The sequence below is a fragment of the Pituophis catenifer genome, unplaced genomic scaffold (assembly GCF_029215685.1).
Source record: "Pituophis catenifer annectens isolate HBS135680 unplaced genomic scaffold, rPitCat1.0.hap2 SCAF_1, whole genome shotgun sequence".
Lineage (NCBI taxonomy): Eukaryota > Metazoa > Chordata > Lepidosauria > Squamata > Colubridae > Pituophis > Pituophis catenifer.
In genome coordinates this window covers 321013058-321026530 of record NW_027256881.1, presented here as the reverse complement: position 1 = coordinate 321026530, position 13473 = coordinate 321013058, and the positions used below count along the sequence as shown (strand labels likewise).

The following is a 13473-nucleotide window of genomic DNA, read 5'->3' as shown; positions in this document are numbered from 1 at the left end:
CATTGTCTGGCCGACGGCACCCTGAGGAGTCCCTCTCTGTGGGAGCGTACTGGCCGATGGGAGGCTATAGGTGGCAGAAGGCGGTCTCGTAAATACCCCGGCCCTAAGCCATGAAGTGCGGTCACCAACACCTTGAAGTGCACCCTGAAGACCACAGGAAGCCAGTGCAGCTCGCGCAGGAGAGGTGTCACATGGGAGCACCCCGTCGCTCCCATAATCCCCCGCGCAGCCGCATTCTGGACCAACTGGAGCCTCCGGGTGCACCCCAAGGGAGCCCCATGTAGAGAGCATTGCAGTAGTCCAGACGGGAAGTGAAGAGTGCTTGAGTGATCGTGCGTAGGGAGTCCCGATCTAGAAAGGGACGCAACTGGCGTATCAGGAGAACCTGATAAAAAGCCCCCCTGGCCACGGCCGTCATATGCTCTTCTAAAGACAGCCGTGTATCCAGGAGGACGCCCAAGTTGTGAGCCCTTTCCGTGGGGGCCAATGATTCGCCCCCAATAACCAGCGATGGCACCAGCTGGCTATATCAGGACGCCGGAAGCCACAGCCACTCAGTCTTGGAAGGGTTGAGTCGGAGCCTGTTTCTCCCCATCCAGGCCCGCACGGCCTCCAGGCACCGGGACATCACTTCAAGGGCATCGTTGGGGTGGCCTGGGGTGGAGATGTACAGCTGAGTATCATCAGCGTACTGATGGAACTCCACCCCAAAGCCACGGATGATCTCACCCAGCGGCTTCACATAAATGTTGAACAGAAGGGGCGAGAGGACCGACCCTTGTGGCACCCCACAAACAAGGCGCCTCGGGGTCAGCCGCTGCCCCCCTGCCAACACAGATTGCGACTGGTCAGAGAGGTAGTAGGAGAACCACCGCAAAACGGTGGCCCCCACTCCCAATCCCTCCAACTGGCGCAACATGATACCATGGTCGATGGTATCAAAAGCCGCTGAGAGATCTAACAGGACCAGGATAGAGGAACAACCCCTATCCCGAGCCCTCCAGAGATCATCCACCAACGCGACCAATGCCGTTTCCGTGCTGTGCCCAGACCTGCAGCCAGACTGGAGTGGATCTAGATACAGCTTCATCCAGGTACTGTGGAAGCTGCCGCGCCACCACACTCTCAACAACCTTCGCATAAAACGAAGGTTGGCGATTGGACGATAATTAGCCAAAACAGCCGGATCCAGAGAGGGCTTCTTCAGGAGAAGCCTCACCACCGACTCTTTCAAGGCAGCCGGCAGGACACCCTCGCTCAAGGAAGCGTTAATAATCCTCTGGAGCCAGCCTCGTGTAACCTCCCGGGAAGCCAGCACCAACCAGGAGGGACACGGGTCCAATAAACATGTGGTCGCGTTCAGCCATCCCAGAATCCTGTCCACGTCCTCAGGAGCCACAGGATCAAACTCCTCCCAGATAACACTCTCAAGACCTGCCTCAGTCATCCCGTCTGGACTTACCCAGTCAGAGGCCAGGCCTTCCCGAATCTGAGCGATCTTGTCATGCAGATACTGCACAAAATCCTCAGCTCAACCCTGCAAAGGATCATATTTAAATGCATTAAGGCTAAATATACCAGTAATTCACTCTTGGCTCTCCAAACATTCTCAGGTCTTCTATAGGACTCAGCCTTTCAGATCATTAAGAGTTTAAAGAAGTTGCTGCCTTAAACAGTAAGTTATTAAAACTTAATCCTTTTTTTCAGATCAGTTTGGAGATAATGTTAGTGGGAATTAAGTAGCATGTAAACCCCAGGTATGTATTGGTTTCACATTTTTTTTCTAAATCAGGTATAAATAATATCGGTAAAACTATTTATATATTGTTTCTTAGTTTCCTCTTTTTATACATAAAAATTAGACCTCAATTTCTATGATCCAAATCCAAATATTGATCAAAACAAGTTATGTAAAGCTGTCTGTCAAACTACATAGTTCTTAAAATAATTATAATTAACAAATTAATCATATGTTGCATTCTCCAATGCATTTTACTTTAAGATAAAATTGATTATCTTAAAAATACCTTCAAATTCTTTCATAACAATTGCTGGGAAACTCTTGACTTTGATACGGAGATTACAGTTTTTTATGGTCTCTTCTTCCAACAATTCAATTGTATCTTTTCTTTCCTTTTCCTAAAAATTGACAGATATATGATAAAGGGAAAAAAATCTGATGTCTGTTTCTTTCCTAAATGTAGGTACAGACTTTTTTTTCTTAGTGATAAAGTTTGTATAAAAGAATCATTGCTTATATCTGTAATAAATTTCAGTAAATGGGGCAAGGCAATTTGAAGTTACAGCGGACTTCTCCAGAACTATTTATGGCCCAGTTTTGAAATTCCAATACCTGCCCCTCCCCAAGGTCACATGATCACATTTGAGCACTTGGCAACTAGTCCACACTTACAATAATCTATAGTATCCTACAGTCATATTACCATGATTTTTGTCTTTTTTCCCCCAGAAGCTGGCATTTATTTCCAGTTTCCATTGAAAAAATGTCCATTGGCTAAAATGCATGTATTTAACAACTATGCTGTTCGCTTAATGACCACAGCATTTGCTTAATGACTGCCACATAAAAGGTCATAAAATCAGGTGCGGTCACATGGTGACCCGCTTAATGACTACCATGAGTTATGACAGTAATTCTGGGCTCAATTATGGTCATAAGTTGAGGACTACCTGTATTCTTTCCTCTTCCCCCACTCCAGACTATTGGAGATAATGGCATGCTAAATATTCTCAGCAAGCTTAACAGAATATTAAAATTTTGAAATCACATTTGAATCCAGCACCGCCTGGAAAAGCAAGTTGAACAGAGGGCATGGGAGAGAGGATGAGTTGTAAAGTACATTGTGTGCAAGTGCTTTTTTTTAAAGCTCACCATTATTCTAGCACAGATCTTCTCTTCACAGCAACATTGAACTCTAATAATAGTACATCCAGTACACAAATATTCCTCCTGTTCTGTCCCCGTCTCACACACGCACACAAACAGATAGCCAGGGGTTAAATAAAACTGGCAGACAACAAATTCTTTCGATAAGAGGATTGGCAGCAACCCAATAGCTGCTTGCCAAGAACTTTACTCATAAAGGGAGGGCTTGTTCCTCCGACAGATAAACCCAAACAAGATACACACAGTTCAAGAATTGTCAAGTCCAAACCGTATTAAATCCAAGGCAGATAATGTTGTTTCAAAGATACAATGTGACTCGCTAGTAGTTAGTTTTGTTCGTCACAGAGTCTGAATGGCCACCTCACCCCCTTTTATCCCCTGTGGGGTGTGGTCCAGTGACTCAGCTTAATCTCTGGCACGCCTCCTTTTCTGCTGCGTGCACTTGTCTCTCTGACGCTGGCATGGATCCAGCCAAGACTTATCTCCGTCACTGTCCGACTGCGAGGAGATACCTGGCTCCTGGCCAATCTCTTCTCCTTCGGGAGACACCTGAGGCATTGCCAGAGAGGAGGGTCCTGGAGAGGGAGGCCTGGCCAACTCTTCTCCTTCATGTTCGGAGCCTTCTCCCTCTGATAAGTCGGCCTCGGGGGTCGGAGTCACAACACCTCCATAGATTCAACCCAAGGCTCTTTAGTCTAACCCAAATTTTGTAATCACAATACATGTACTTTTTAAATATCTAAAGGCAATACTTTTTTAGATTTTGATATTACCAATTTTTTAATGGCTTTGACAGCATCTTCAAGGTGCTGGACAGTTTCTTTGTTGAATAGTAGTCTTTCATTCTGAATCTGTTTTTCTAAACAAAAAGGAAGAACAAGGAAACCTGACTTCAAAACACTTTTCAGTTTTCAAATCACATTAAGTAAAATTATGCTTTGCAACTTGGAAGTTAACTTCATGGTTATTAGTTTCACATTTTAATTACAGAGTGAATTCTGGGAATTCTCAGCCAAATAATAATTGATGGGACCTATTGTGTAAGGACAGAAGAGACCAAGCCAGAACACTCAAAAGGTGGTGGGGCAAATAGTTCAATATGATGCAATATGTTGCAAATGGTAAAGGAGCCTTGGTGGCGCAGCGGACTAAAGTGCTGTTAAAGTAGCACTTAGCTGGCAGCTGCCTGCAATTACTGCAAGTTCAAATCTCACCAGGCTCAAAGTTGACTCAGCCTTCCATCCTTCCGAGGTAGGTAAAATGAGGAGCCGGATTTGTGGGGGCAATAAGGTGACTTTGTATAAAAAGAACACCGCTTGGGGGAGTGAAAGCCCTACTAAGCAGGTATATACAATGCGTTAAGCAGGCTATTGCTTAACGCATTGTAAGCCGCCCTGAGTCTCCGGAGAAGAGCGGCATATAAATCGAACAAATAAATAAATAAATAAATAAATAAATAAATAAATAAATAAATAAATAAATAAATAAATGTTAAATAATATTGTCAAGCTTTATCCATTAAAATAGATTTTGATAAATCGACAAGAAAATCAAGAAATTCTGAATATGTAATACTGAAGAATTTCAGTGATTCAAGAACTAGTCCTATTTATAGAAACAAGTTCCTAATCTTCTTTTTCTTTCCCAACTATGTAGCAAATTATTACACACACCTCCCTCTCAATACATTTCTCACACAGTTTTTATTGAAATTTTGAGAAACCATGAAATACAACTCTCACACATGGGAGAGAGGGCTGAGTCATGCAGCGCCTGACACTGGTATGGCCAAGGATTTAACAGATTTCCCCTTTAAGTATCCAATGTACTTCTGATTCAGGAAGTGCTTTTGTGAATCGTTCACAAGGATGCCTTGGTCAGTTGTATAGGATGTTGCTGAGAGAACTGAAAGAACCAGGACCACATTCCCTCCATTTAAGTTCTCAAGAAAGTCAGCCACAAAAGTGACCACTGCAAGCTTCAAGTTTCATATCTGGTCCTGAACCCTATCTGCCAGGAATACTCTATTTCTTCTAGGATCATCTGCAGCCTAAGTCCAGCCTCTTTTTCCAAATCTGTATTTAAATAAATAAAGATGGAGAGTTGTTCATTTTGCTTATTCCTTTTGCATTAAGAGGGGGGAATACCAGTATTACTGTCAAGACAGCAGATACCACTCCTCTTTCAAAGAGACACTGATTGTCTTTTGAATCCAGCAGCTACTCCCACTTCTTACTGCTTGAAAAAATGAGGTAGCCATAGTCATGCAGCCTGTCTACAATATTAGAAGTCTACAAGATGAAAACATCCCAGATATCAAGAACTGAACTAATATGATCAATTTGTTTAAGATAAAAGTAAAGGTTTCCCTGTACAGTTGTGTCTGACTCTAAGGAACAGTGCTCATCTCCCATTTCTTGATGAGGGAGCCAGGGTTGTCCAAAGACATTATCCATGGTGATGTAGCCAGAATGGCTATACGCCAAAGGTATCAGCGTTCTGTGTTGTTATCTTCCCACTTAAGTGGTACCTATTCTCCTCGCATTTACATGTTTTGAACTGCTAGATGGACTATTTGTTTAAACAAATTTGCAATTTGTTTAGCAAATATGAAAACAATTCCTCTCAGAAAGTCCACCTTTAATAGGTTTATTAGATGATATTCTGCTCATGAGGGCAGAGAAATGCTGATGCTTCATTGCTCATTACCATAACATGGTTTCTAATGTATATTCTAACGTTCTATTTCTTAATTTTCTTTCCTTTATTCTTGGTCAGTGATCGCTAACCTTTTCTGGACTGAGTGCCCAAAGCACAAGCACGCAAATGTGAGCACGTGCAACTGAACCCCCAAAATGCAATGAGTGTGTGGCCCCCGCGCATGCGACCCACCCCCTGCGCATGCAGAGACCCAAAGACCAGCTGGACCAGCTGACCCCCTGCATGCGCGGCAGAGCTGAGCTGGGGCGACTGTGTGCCACCTCTCGCACATGTGCCATAGGTTTGCCATCACTGTTCGAGATATTGCTTCTGCTCCTTCAGCTTCCCTAACTTCTTTGTAAACCAGCAAGCACCACAGAATCTGAGAGCAGAGTGGTCATCTAGGACCAATTCCTGTTACTCTGGAATTTAGAATTCAAAGATTGTTGAATTCTGGCATTCAGCAAAATCTGGATTCCCAAAATAGACTTGAGATGTGGCCAAACTACCTACCACATTGCTAGGAAAATATCTAAAAACTTGCTAGAATGGATTAATAAAATATCTGAGGTGAGTCAACATAATTGTTGCGTCCCCACCCATTGACATCAGTTTTGGTATTGACAATGATGACCAGGAAATCATTAGGCTGTGACAAAAGACTGATTTAATGTAGTCCACTTCTCCATGTATCTGTTTTTATATGTCTTCAATCCCCAGATGGCACATTATGTAATCTCTCTCTTTTCTGAGAGTTTACGGGAAGGTAGACTATATACCATTCCGATAGCTTCTATTTACCCTTTCTTGCAAACCACTGAGTAGTTCTAAATAGTTCCTAAAGCTCATGCACTGTATATATTCATTTAAGTGTTAAGATCTTTGAGTTCAATTCTAAGGAGGAGGTCTGAATAATGGTTGGCTGTCCATGTATGATAGCTCTAAATTAGGATGAAACTATGGTGCCTCCTGATGGTCAGTGCATGAAAAAATGGAGAAAGTGAGACTCAAAGCCTGCCATAGAGGCAACATTTTTGTCTTGAAAGGTTTCCCCATATGCAGCAATTAAAATAATATCAGGATAAGGATGACTTTACAGACAAAACAAAATACGATTTTCAACACAAGTTCTCAGAACAAGAGATTATGAACTAGATGAGAAAATAATACTCAAGTGCAAAATGCCAGGAAGCATAGTAAGAATACTAGGCTACAACTGGCCATGCTTGTGAAATTTAATGCTTAAGTCTCATTCCAAATAATTAATGATAATACACTTACTCTGATCATATAAAATGTAAACTGGTGAAATTTGTATGGGGATATGTGTATGTCAGTAAGCAAATGAAAATTTTAGTTCATAATGAATAATAACTGCAATATTTTAATATTTCCTGATGTCTAAATAAATAAGCAACATCTGAAGTATTATAAAAACTTAATTTATGTCTCTTCATGTGACAATATATTCATCAAGTATATCATATATGGTTTGAGGATCAAGACTTCGGTGTTCAGCAGAGAAAGGCATAGGATAAAGACAATGAGAAGGAAAGGAATGAGAAAGTTTTCTAATTAGTTCATTGTCAAATTGTTGAGGAAGAAGAGCCTAAAATTAACATGTAAATTATCTGTGTAACTCAAACAGACTCAGACAAAATTGTATTAGCTATACATTTCTGTCACATTGTTCCTAGACAATAAGTTTGCATTATATTTTTGGAATGTTAGAAATATGCCCTTTCTCATTGCAAAAATCATAAAATTAATGAGGTGTCATAATTTTTAACTTTTGAAATGTGACATGAAACACATTTACAGTATTGTCCATTGTTAGTAATTTTCAGAAGTTGCAACTTCTAATTGTTATATCCACTGAAGCAACGACAGTTATTTCTTCCTGTAACCGAATTCTTATCCTAATTCTATAGATTCTGAATGTGAAAGTTATGTTCTCAGAAATTATGCTTTGGTATAGCTGGCTTCAATCTAATTTGTTCTCAAAAACTGCAGGCTTCAAGAATACCTCGTGTTTCCATATAAAATGCCCATCCCTCAATCTTTGCCCCTCCACAGTATAAAATTCCCAAAATTCGGATCCCTCCCATGTTGCTTAAATTCATTGGCTCAGGTGACCGTAGAGCCGAGCCCTTATTTCTAAAGAGATAGAGGGGGGGCAGCAAGGTGAATTTATGGAAGATACATGTAAGAGGGTACCGTCCCTTCACCAAGGCTATAACTGATCTAGGTTTAATCCTTGGAGAGGGGGGGGAGAATAGAGACAACGTGATGTGCCTTATTGCTGTGCGTTTACATTTCACAGGAAGACAGGAGAGGGAGCGGGGGGGGGGAGAGCGTAATATTAAGACAATGCTGAAAAGGTGGACTGGCGAATCATTCCCTTCTTCCAGTCTGAGGAAGCAGCGATTCTTTCTCCCCCCCCCCTCCGCGCCCCCTCCCCCCCCGGGAGCGCCCCCAACTCTTCCCACGTTGGAGTCCCTCTCACTCGCACTTTCAAAATGGCCACGAGCCACCCTCCGCGCGCAAGCTTCCAAAAGCGGGAGCCTCACAGCTCTGCCAAAGCAACCGCGGAGAGATCGCTCACCCACGCCTTGCAGATGCTTCAGCGCAGCCGCCGCAGACTCAGAACAGCGGGACGAGTGAGGAGGAGGACGAGGCGCCATCATCTCCCCCACCCCACACCCCGAGCCAGACAGCGCGGGCGGTTACTATGACAACCGGAGGCGGCTGGTTTGCGCGTGCCTCGCGAGACCCGCCCGATGCTGCTGTTCCAAAGCCGCCGAGAAAAAAAATGACAGGAGCGGATTAAAAGAATGCTCTTTGTCTTTTGTTTATTTTTTTTTATTCCCCTCCCTTCATTTGGAACCGAAAAACTGCAATATGCTTGGGAGTGGGGGGCGGTTTGCAACACTGGAGAGGGCCTTTTAATAAATATTATGAAAGAATCGTAGAATTCTTATGAGTCAGTAACCAATCCGTTATAAGCATGTTTTCCTTTCTTGCGTTTAAATAATTACTTATATCAGGGTTTACTTAAGTAATAATAATAATATACATCTAAAGGCATTTTTGTTTCCAGATAGTTGCTGAAATTGAAGTCTTGTTTATGTGATTTCTTATATGTCTATAGTTAATTTAGAAATGAGCTATAAAATGATAAAATGGGCACTGCACCAGAACTGTGAATGCATTTTTAGCTGGTACTTTTTAGAAATGCAATCAGATCCATTATACTTTGCATAAAATCAGTTTTAAAATGAAAGTTACTTCAGTGGTTCACTAGTCCTAGGCACCTTATTTGAGAAATTTATTCGAGAGGGACCCTTAAGGATAAAAGAATATGATCAACAGGATCTTTGGGTAGAGTGCCTAAAGTCACAGAGACACAATATAAATTATTAAAAAAAACAGTAAAATAATAGCTAAAACTACCTTACCGGCCAAAAGCTTGCTGAAACAACATGGCTTTATAGAATGTCAGTAGGATATGGTAGTTCAGTACTTCTAGGGGGAGAAAGAAGGGGGCTGGTGCTGAGATGGCCTATTATCTATAACCATCCCTGGGATGGGGGGTAACAAAAAGATCAAGAAGCTGTCTACAGTCATGTGATTATTCCTTTGCATGCAACACATATTAAAAGGGGTGAGCTCCAGTTATGCAGGCACACCTGCCATCTTGGCTTTTTCACTTCTCTCTGGATATTCCTGTAGCTCATGTACCTCCGGTGCAGGGGGAACCCCCAATAGGCCTTCTTTGATGGTTATAGCAAAAGAGATTTTTGTATTAGATACAGAAAACATGACATCTTCAGGGCTCTTCTGTACCAACTGTTAACTAGAGACTGCTGATGCTTCAAGAAAACAAAGGACATGAACATTTGTTATTGCCTTCAGCTGACTTTCATCCTGTGGATGTAGCTTGTGCACACGTATTCCTGTTTTGTTTCTGCAGTGATGCTCCCTTATACTGGTTGACACAAGCTTAGTGCATCCTGTGCTGATGGCATGAAGGTAAGTTTGCTGGTGATGGGTTGCCCTGTTTCTGTTGGCCATCTGAGGACACAATAGATCCAGCCCTGGTTCCAGATTGATTTTGGAGAGCTGTTTGCCTATTGGCAGTAGGAGGATCAGAGCTTTCCCCACTGTACCAAATTATCATCTCTTCCACTTGTCAATCAACAGAGGAAAGGTTATGGAGGGAAAGAAGAATGGGAAGATCTTTTGGGTGCCAAGAAAACCCTGTTTTCCCCACCAAAGAGAAAGAACCAAAGGAAAAAGAAATGAAGTTGATAACCAGTAAAGAAATTGGTTATTCTTGTCCACATTTTTGCTAGGGGGAAGGAGAAACGGAGAGAGAAGTGTCAGAAGCACTTTCTTGTCAGTACCTGTCTCCAAACAAAACATCCCTGCCACCTCTCTCCTTCCTTCTTTTACCCCATGTTCCGGGTACAAACAGAAATCTGCTTCATTGCCGAAACAGAACAAGGATAGAAGAACCTTATTCAACATTTTTTTGAGAAGGCATACTTCTCGGTCAGCTCCTGAACTAGATGACAGCATTTAATTGCTGCTGTGCATAATAGGTAGAGAAACAACCACAATCTATCCTCATTTTATTACTGAAAATAACTGCTTGGAAAACTAATAGAAACTTTTGCAGGACTCATCTTTGACGAAAAATATATTTGTACTGATTGCAATGATAGTATTTTTTTTTCATAAATTTTAACCGTATTGTCAAGACTCTTGTGTGTAATCTAGAGCAGAGGTCCCCACCCTTGAGCAGTGGACCGATACCAATCTGTATCCTATTAGATCCTGGGCCACGCAAATGGCAGCAAGTGAACAAAGTTGCATTTGTGCATCTGCAGGATCTAGGCTGCGTGCAAAACCACGACCAGTTGGGCCATGAAAAAATTGTCTTCCACGAAACCAGTCTCTGATGCCAGAAAGATTGGGAACCAGTGATCCAGAGCATGGACTGAAAGTTAAACCATGTTACATTACACAGTTGAAGAAATTTGGGATGTTTACAATATTTACAGTATTCAATGGATTTATATCCTTTCCCTTCAAAACTCCAAGTTTAATCACCAGTTTCTTCAGGTAATATCTGGAAAAAGTGAGTCTTTAACCTACTTCCAGTTAGTGTGAACAATTCTGAATTAGACACACCATGGTCTGGCTTGTAAGGCAATTTTTCATGTTCCTATTTTACAAGATGGGATATTTTTCTTGATAAACATAGGAAATTGTCCAATTTATTAAAAAGACATAATACCAAAAACATTTAATACATTCTTGAGATTGCAATTCTATGTTTCTCTCAGTGACTCACTGAGTCACAAAACACCTATGTGATAAAAACGGGCATGTCTATTGTACTGGCGTGTACGTCTGTAAATCATATTTGACATAGCAATCTCCAGCTCCAGTTATGAACAGGCTCCCTTGGCAACTGGAATCAATAAAACTGAATTTCTGAAAGATATTATTTAGTCCCAGTGCTGCACAGAAAATGTTATCTGTTAAAGGCAGATTCCTCAGCAGAATCCAAGAGCTATTAGCAATTTTGTGATAGGCAGAAAGCAGTACAATATATACATTCATAGTATTTATGTGATAATGACTGAGCAAAATGGCAAGAAGACCTTCCTTTTAACATTTAGTAACATTTATTTCTGCATTCAGTATCAAGTACATAAGTGCAAATATTTAAGAATCCATAATTAAATCCTACAGAGAACGTCATACAAATTTGTGATACGTATTACAAGCTGGAAGTTTTAATTTTCCCATACATGTAATCAGACCACTGATCCTTGAAGAGCAAATTAAAAAACAAACAAACAAAAGAAAACAAAAGAAAAGATACTGGGTGTGTAGGTTTTATTTTCAATTTCTTAAGAGAGTTATACAAAATGAATTATGCCATTTAAGTACTGATTGCTCCTTGGCTTGTTTTTTTAATTAGATGTGCCAAAAGAGAAACAATGACACTTGAAGACTCAGTCTATGATTCTAAATAGTCAAGATAAAGCCAACCAGCAAACCCAGTGGACGTAGAAGCAAAACTGCATCAGTGCACTAAGCAGGAAAGCCCTAGCCACATGTAACATTCAGAGTTATTTAAGCGATGCTGATAGAAGAAATAATAGTAGAAGCACTAGATAATAAAAAATAGAAAGTTCAATAGTAACTTTAGGTTCTCACCATCATGCACTTAAGAAGCAACACAAGAACCACACCTAGAACACTTTTCTCTTTACTATACTTTAGTGCTTGACATACATGATTGCAAATAGTCTAAGATAGTACAGAAACAGCAGGAGAAGTGTGGGGGAGAGAAGCTGTTTCATTATTTCACATCTCTGAGATCATGGTGTTTGAAAGAAAGAAGAGTGAAGACAAATGTAACACATTCAGAGCAATGGTGTCATTCCAGCAGCACCCTCACTACATTGAATCCAAACATCCTTCCCCACCACCACCCAGGATGGAACTGGAAAAGAAAAAAAATAGTTCTGCAAATTTGAAGCAGAAGCTGGCTGTGCACAGTGCTGATTGGCTGCTTTCTCATGATGTCACCCAAATGTTCTCTTCGCAATCCCTAAAATAACTTTACATTTTCAAAGAAGTGGTATGTTGTGTGGATATATAGGTAGCTATATAAAAAGAAATGAACAAAAATTCATGAACATTTTTGCAGTGCTCTCATTATTTTGGATAGCTGGAAAGCCAGCCTGAAGAATAGGGAAGAAGAAACTAAAGGCAGGTAGCTGAGCCCATTTTTGTGGCACTTATGACTGTTGTTTTGGTTGTGAATTTCAGAGAAAGCCAGGCTCGACCTAGGATTGTGGGGCATGCTGCAACACTGTTGAGTTTTTCTATTTTACATCTGCCTTCACCCAGAGAGAGAGAGAGAGAGAGAGAGAGAGCAAGCGAGAAAAAGAGAGATGAATAATAAATTATAAGTAAAAAGAACAGAGCTGTTTTCATCCCAGACTCTCTTATCATTCACTCCTGTAATTGATAGATTCTTGCTGCTACTTTTACTCAGCCTTCCTCTTAGCGCCTGGGATTTTTGCTTGGATTCTGGAGGTTGAAAAATAGGATTACAAAAAAACAAAAATTAGACACGCAGAGTAGCTATTTCACTACATAATTAATTTTCTCTGCTTGAAACTAATCCTCAGGTAGAATTTCTTTCACTCAGAAACATTCATTATGAGCTACAGTCATCATAAATGGAAAGAGCTTCTTTTCTATTTAAAACCTGGATGGTTTCACAATCTCTGAGGAATCTGTTTTGAATTCTTTCTGGAGCATCGCACACCCCTAAAAGAAAGTACATCAACAGATGAAATTTAGAGGAATAATTATTTTCCAGGGCAGCAGGAAACATTTTGCTGTAGATGTATAAAGATTTTTTAAGGAGGTGTTATCTCTAATAGTTGTAAGGGGGTGAATCACAAAAGATTTTTGGAAAATTTGGGACATTAAAAATAATGGAGTGATCTTGAACAATGCAGGAGCATATGATCAACCATAGAGCTATAGTTATCACTCCTTCAATAGCCAATTTAATGTAATATTGTCATTATGTCCTAAATCAGGACAGAATACATTTTAAATCTGCAAGAATTTGTACACATTACTCAAACTGCAAATTGGAGTCAGGTGCAAAACTGACTTCAAATTAAAATAGAGATATTTTAATACCTAACCTCAGCTGAGATAAGGAAGAAGTCACTATCCAAAACCTTTCTTTATATTAGTTGTCTTTTTGGGAGGTGTGGGGGGTGGAGGGGTAACTTTCTTATTGCTAAGTAGTTGCTAGCTAC

General features: G+C 40.8%; 2 protein-coding genes across 3 annotated transcripts in view; both read right to left on the bottom strand.

Annotated features, from left to right (window-relative positions):
- The window catches only part of CCDC175 (coiled-coil domain containing 175), a 39685-nt gene extending 31386 nt beyond the window's left edge, over positions 1-8299 (bottom strand). Inside the window, exons 1-3 of the mRNA XM_070931635.1 lie at positions 8214-8299; positions 3682-3767; positions 2028-2139 (exon numbers count right to left, since the gene is read on the bottom strand). Coding sequence (XP_070787736.1) covers positions 2028-2139; positions 3682-3767; positions 8214-8295 — 280 coding nt within the window. The 5' untranslated portion in view covers positions 8296-8299. The remainder of the gene's footprint in view (positions 1-2027; positions 2140-3681; positions 3768-8213) is intronic.
- Positions 8300-11915: 3616 nt separating this feature from the next.
- The window catches only part of RTN1 (reticulon 1), a 154309-nt gene continuing 152751 nt past the window's right edge, over positions 11916-13473 (bottom strand). For both annotated transcript variants that reach the window (XM_070931626.1, XM_070931628.1), the window contains one exon: positions 11916-12724. In XM_070931626.1, the coding sequence (XP_070787727.1) occupies positions 12682-12724 (43 nt within the window). In that variant the 3' untranslated portion in view covers positions 11916-12681. The remainder of the gene's footprint in view (positions 12725-13473) is intronic.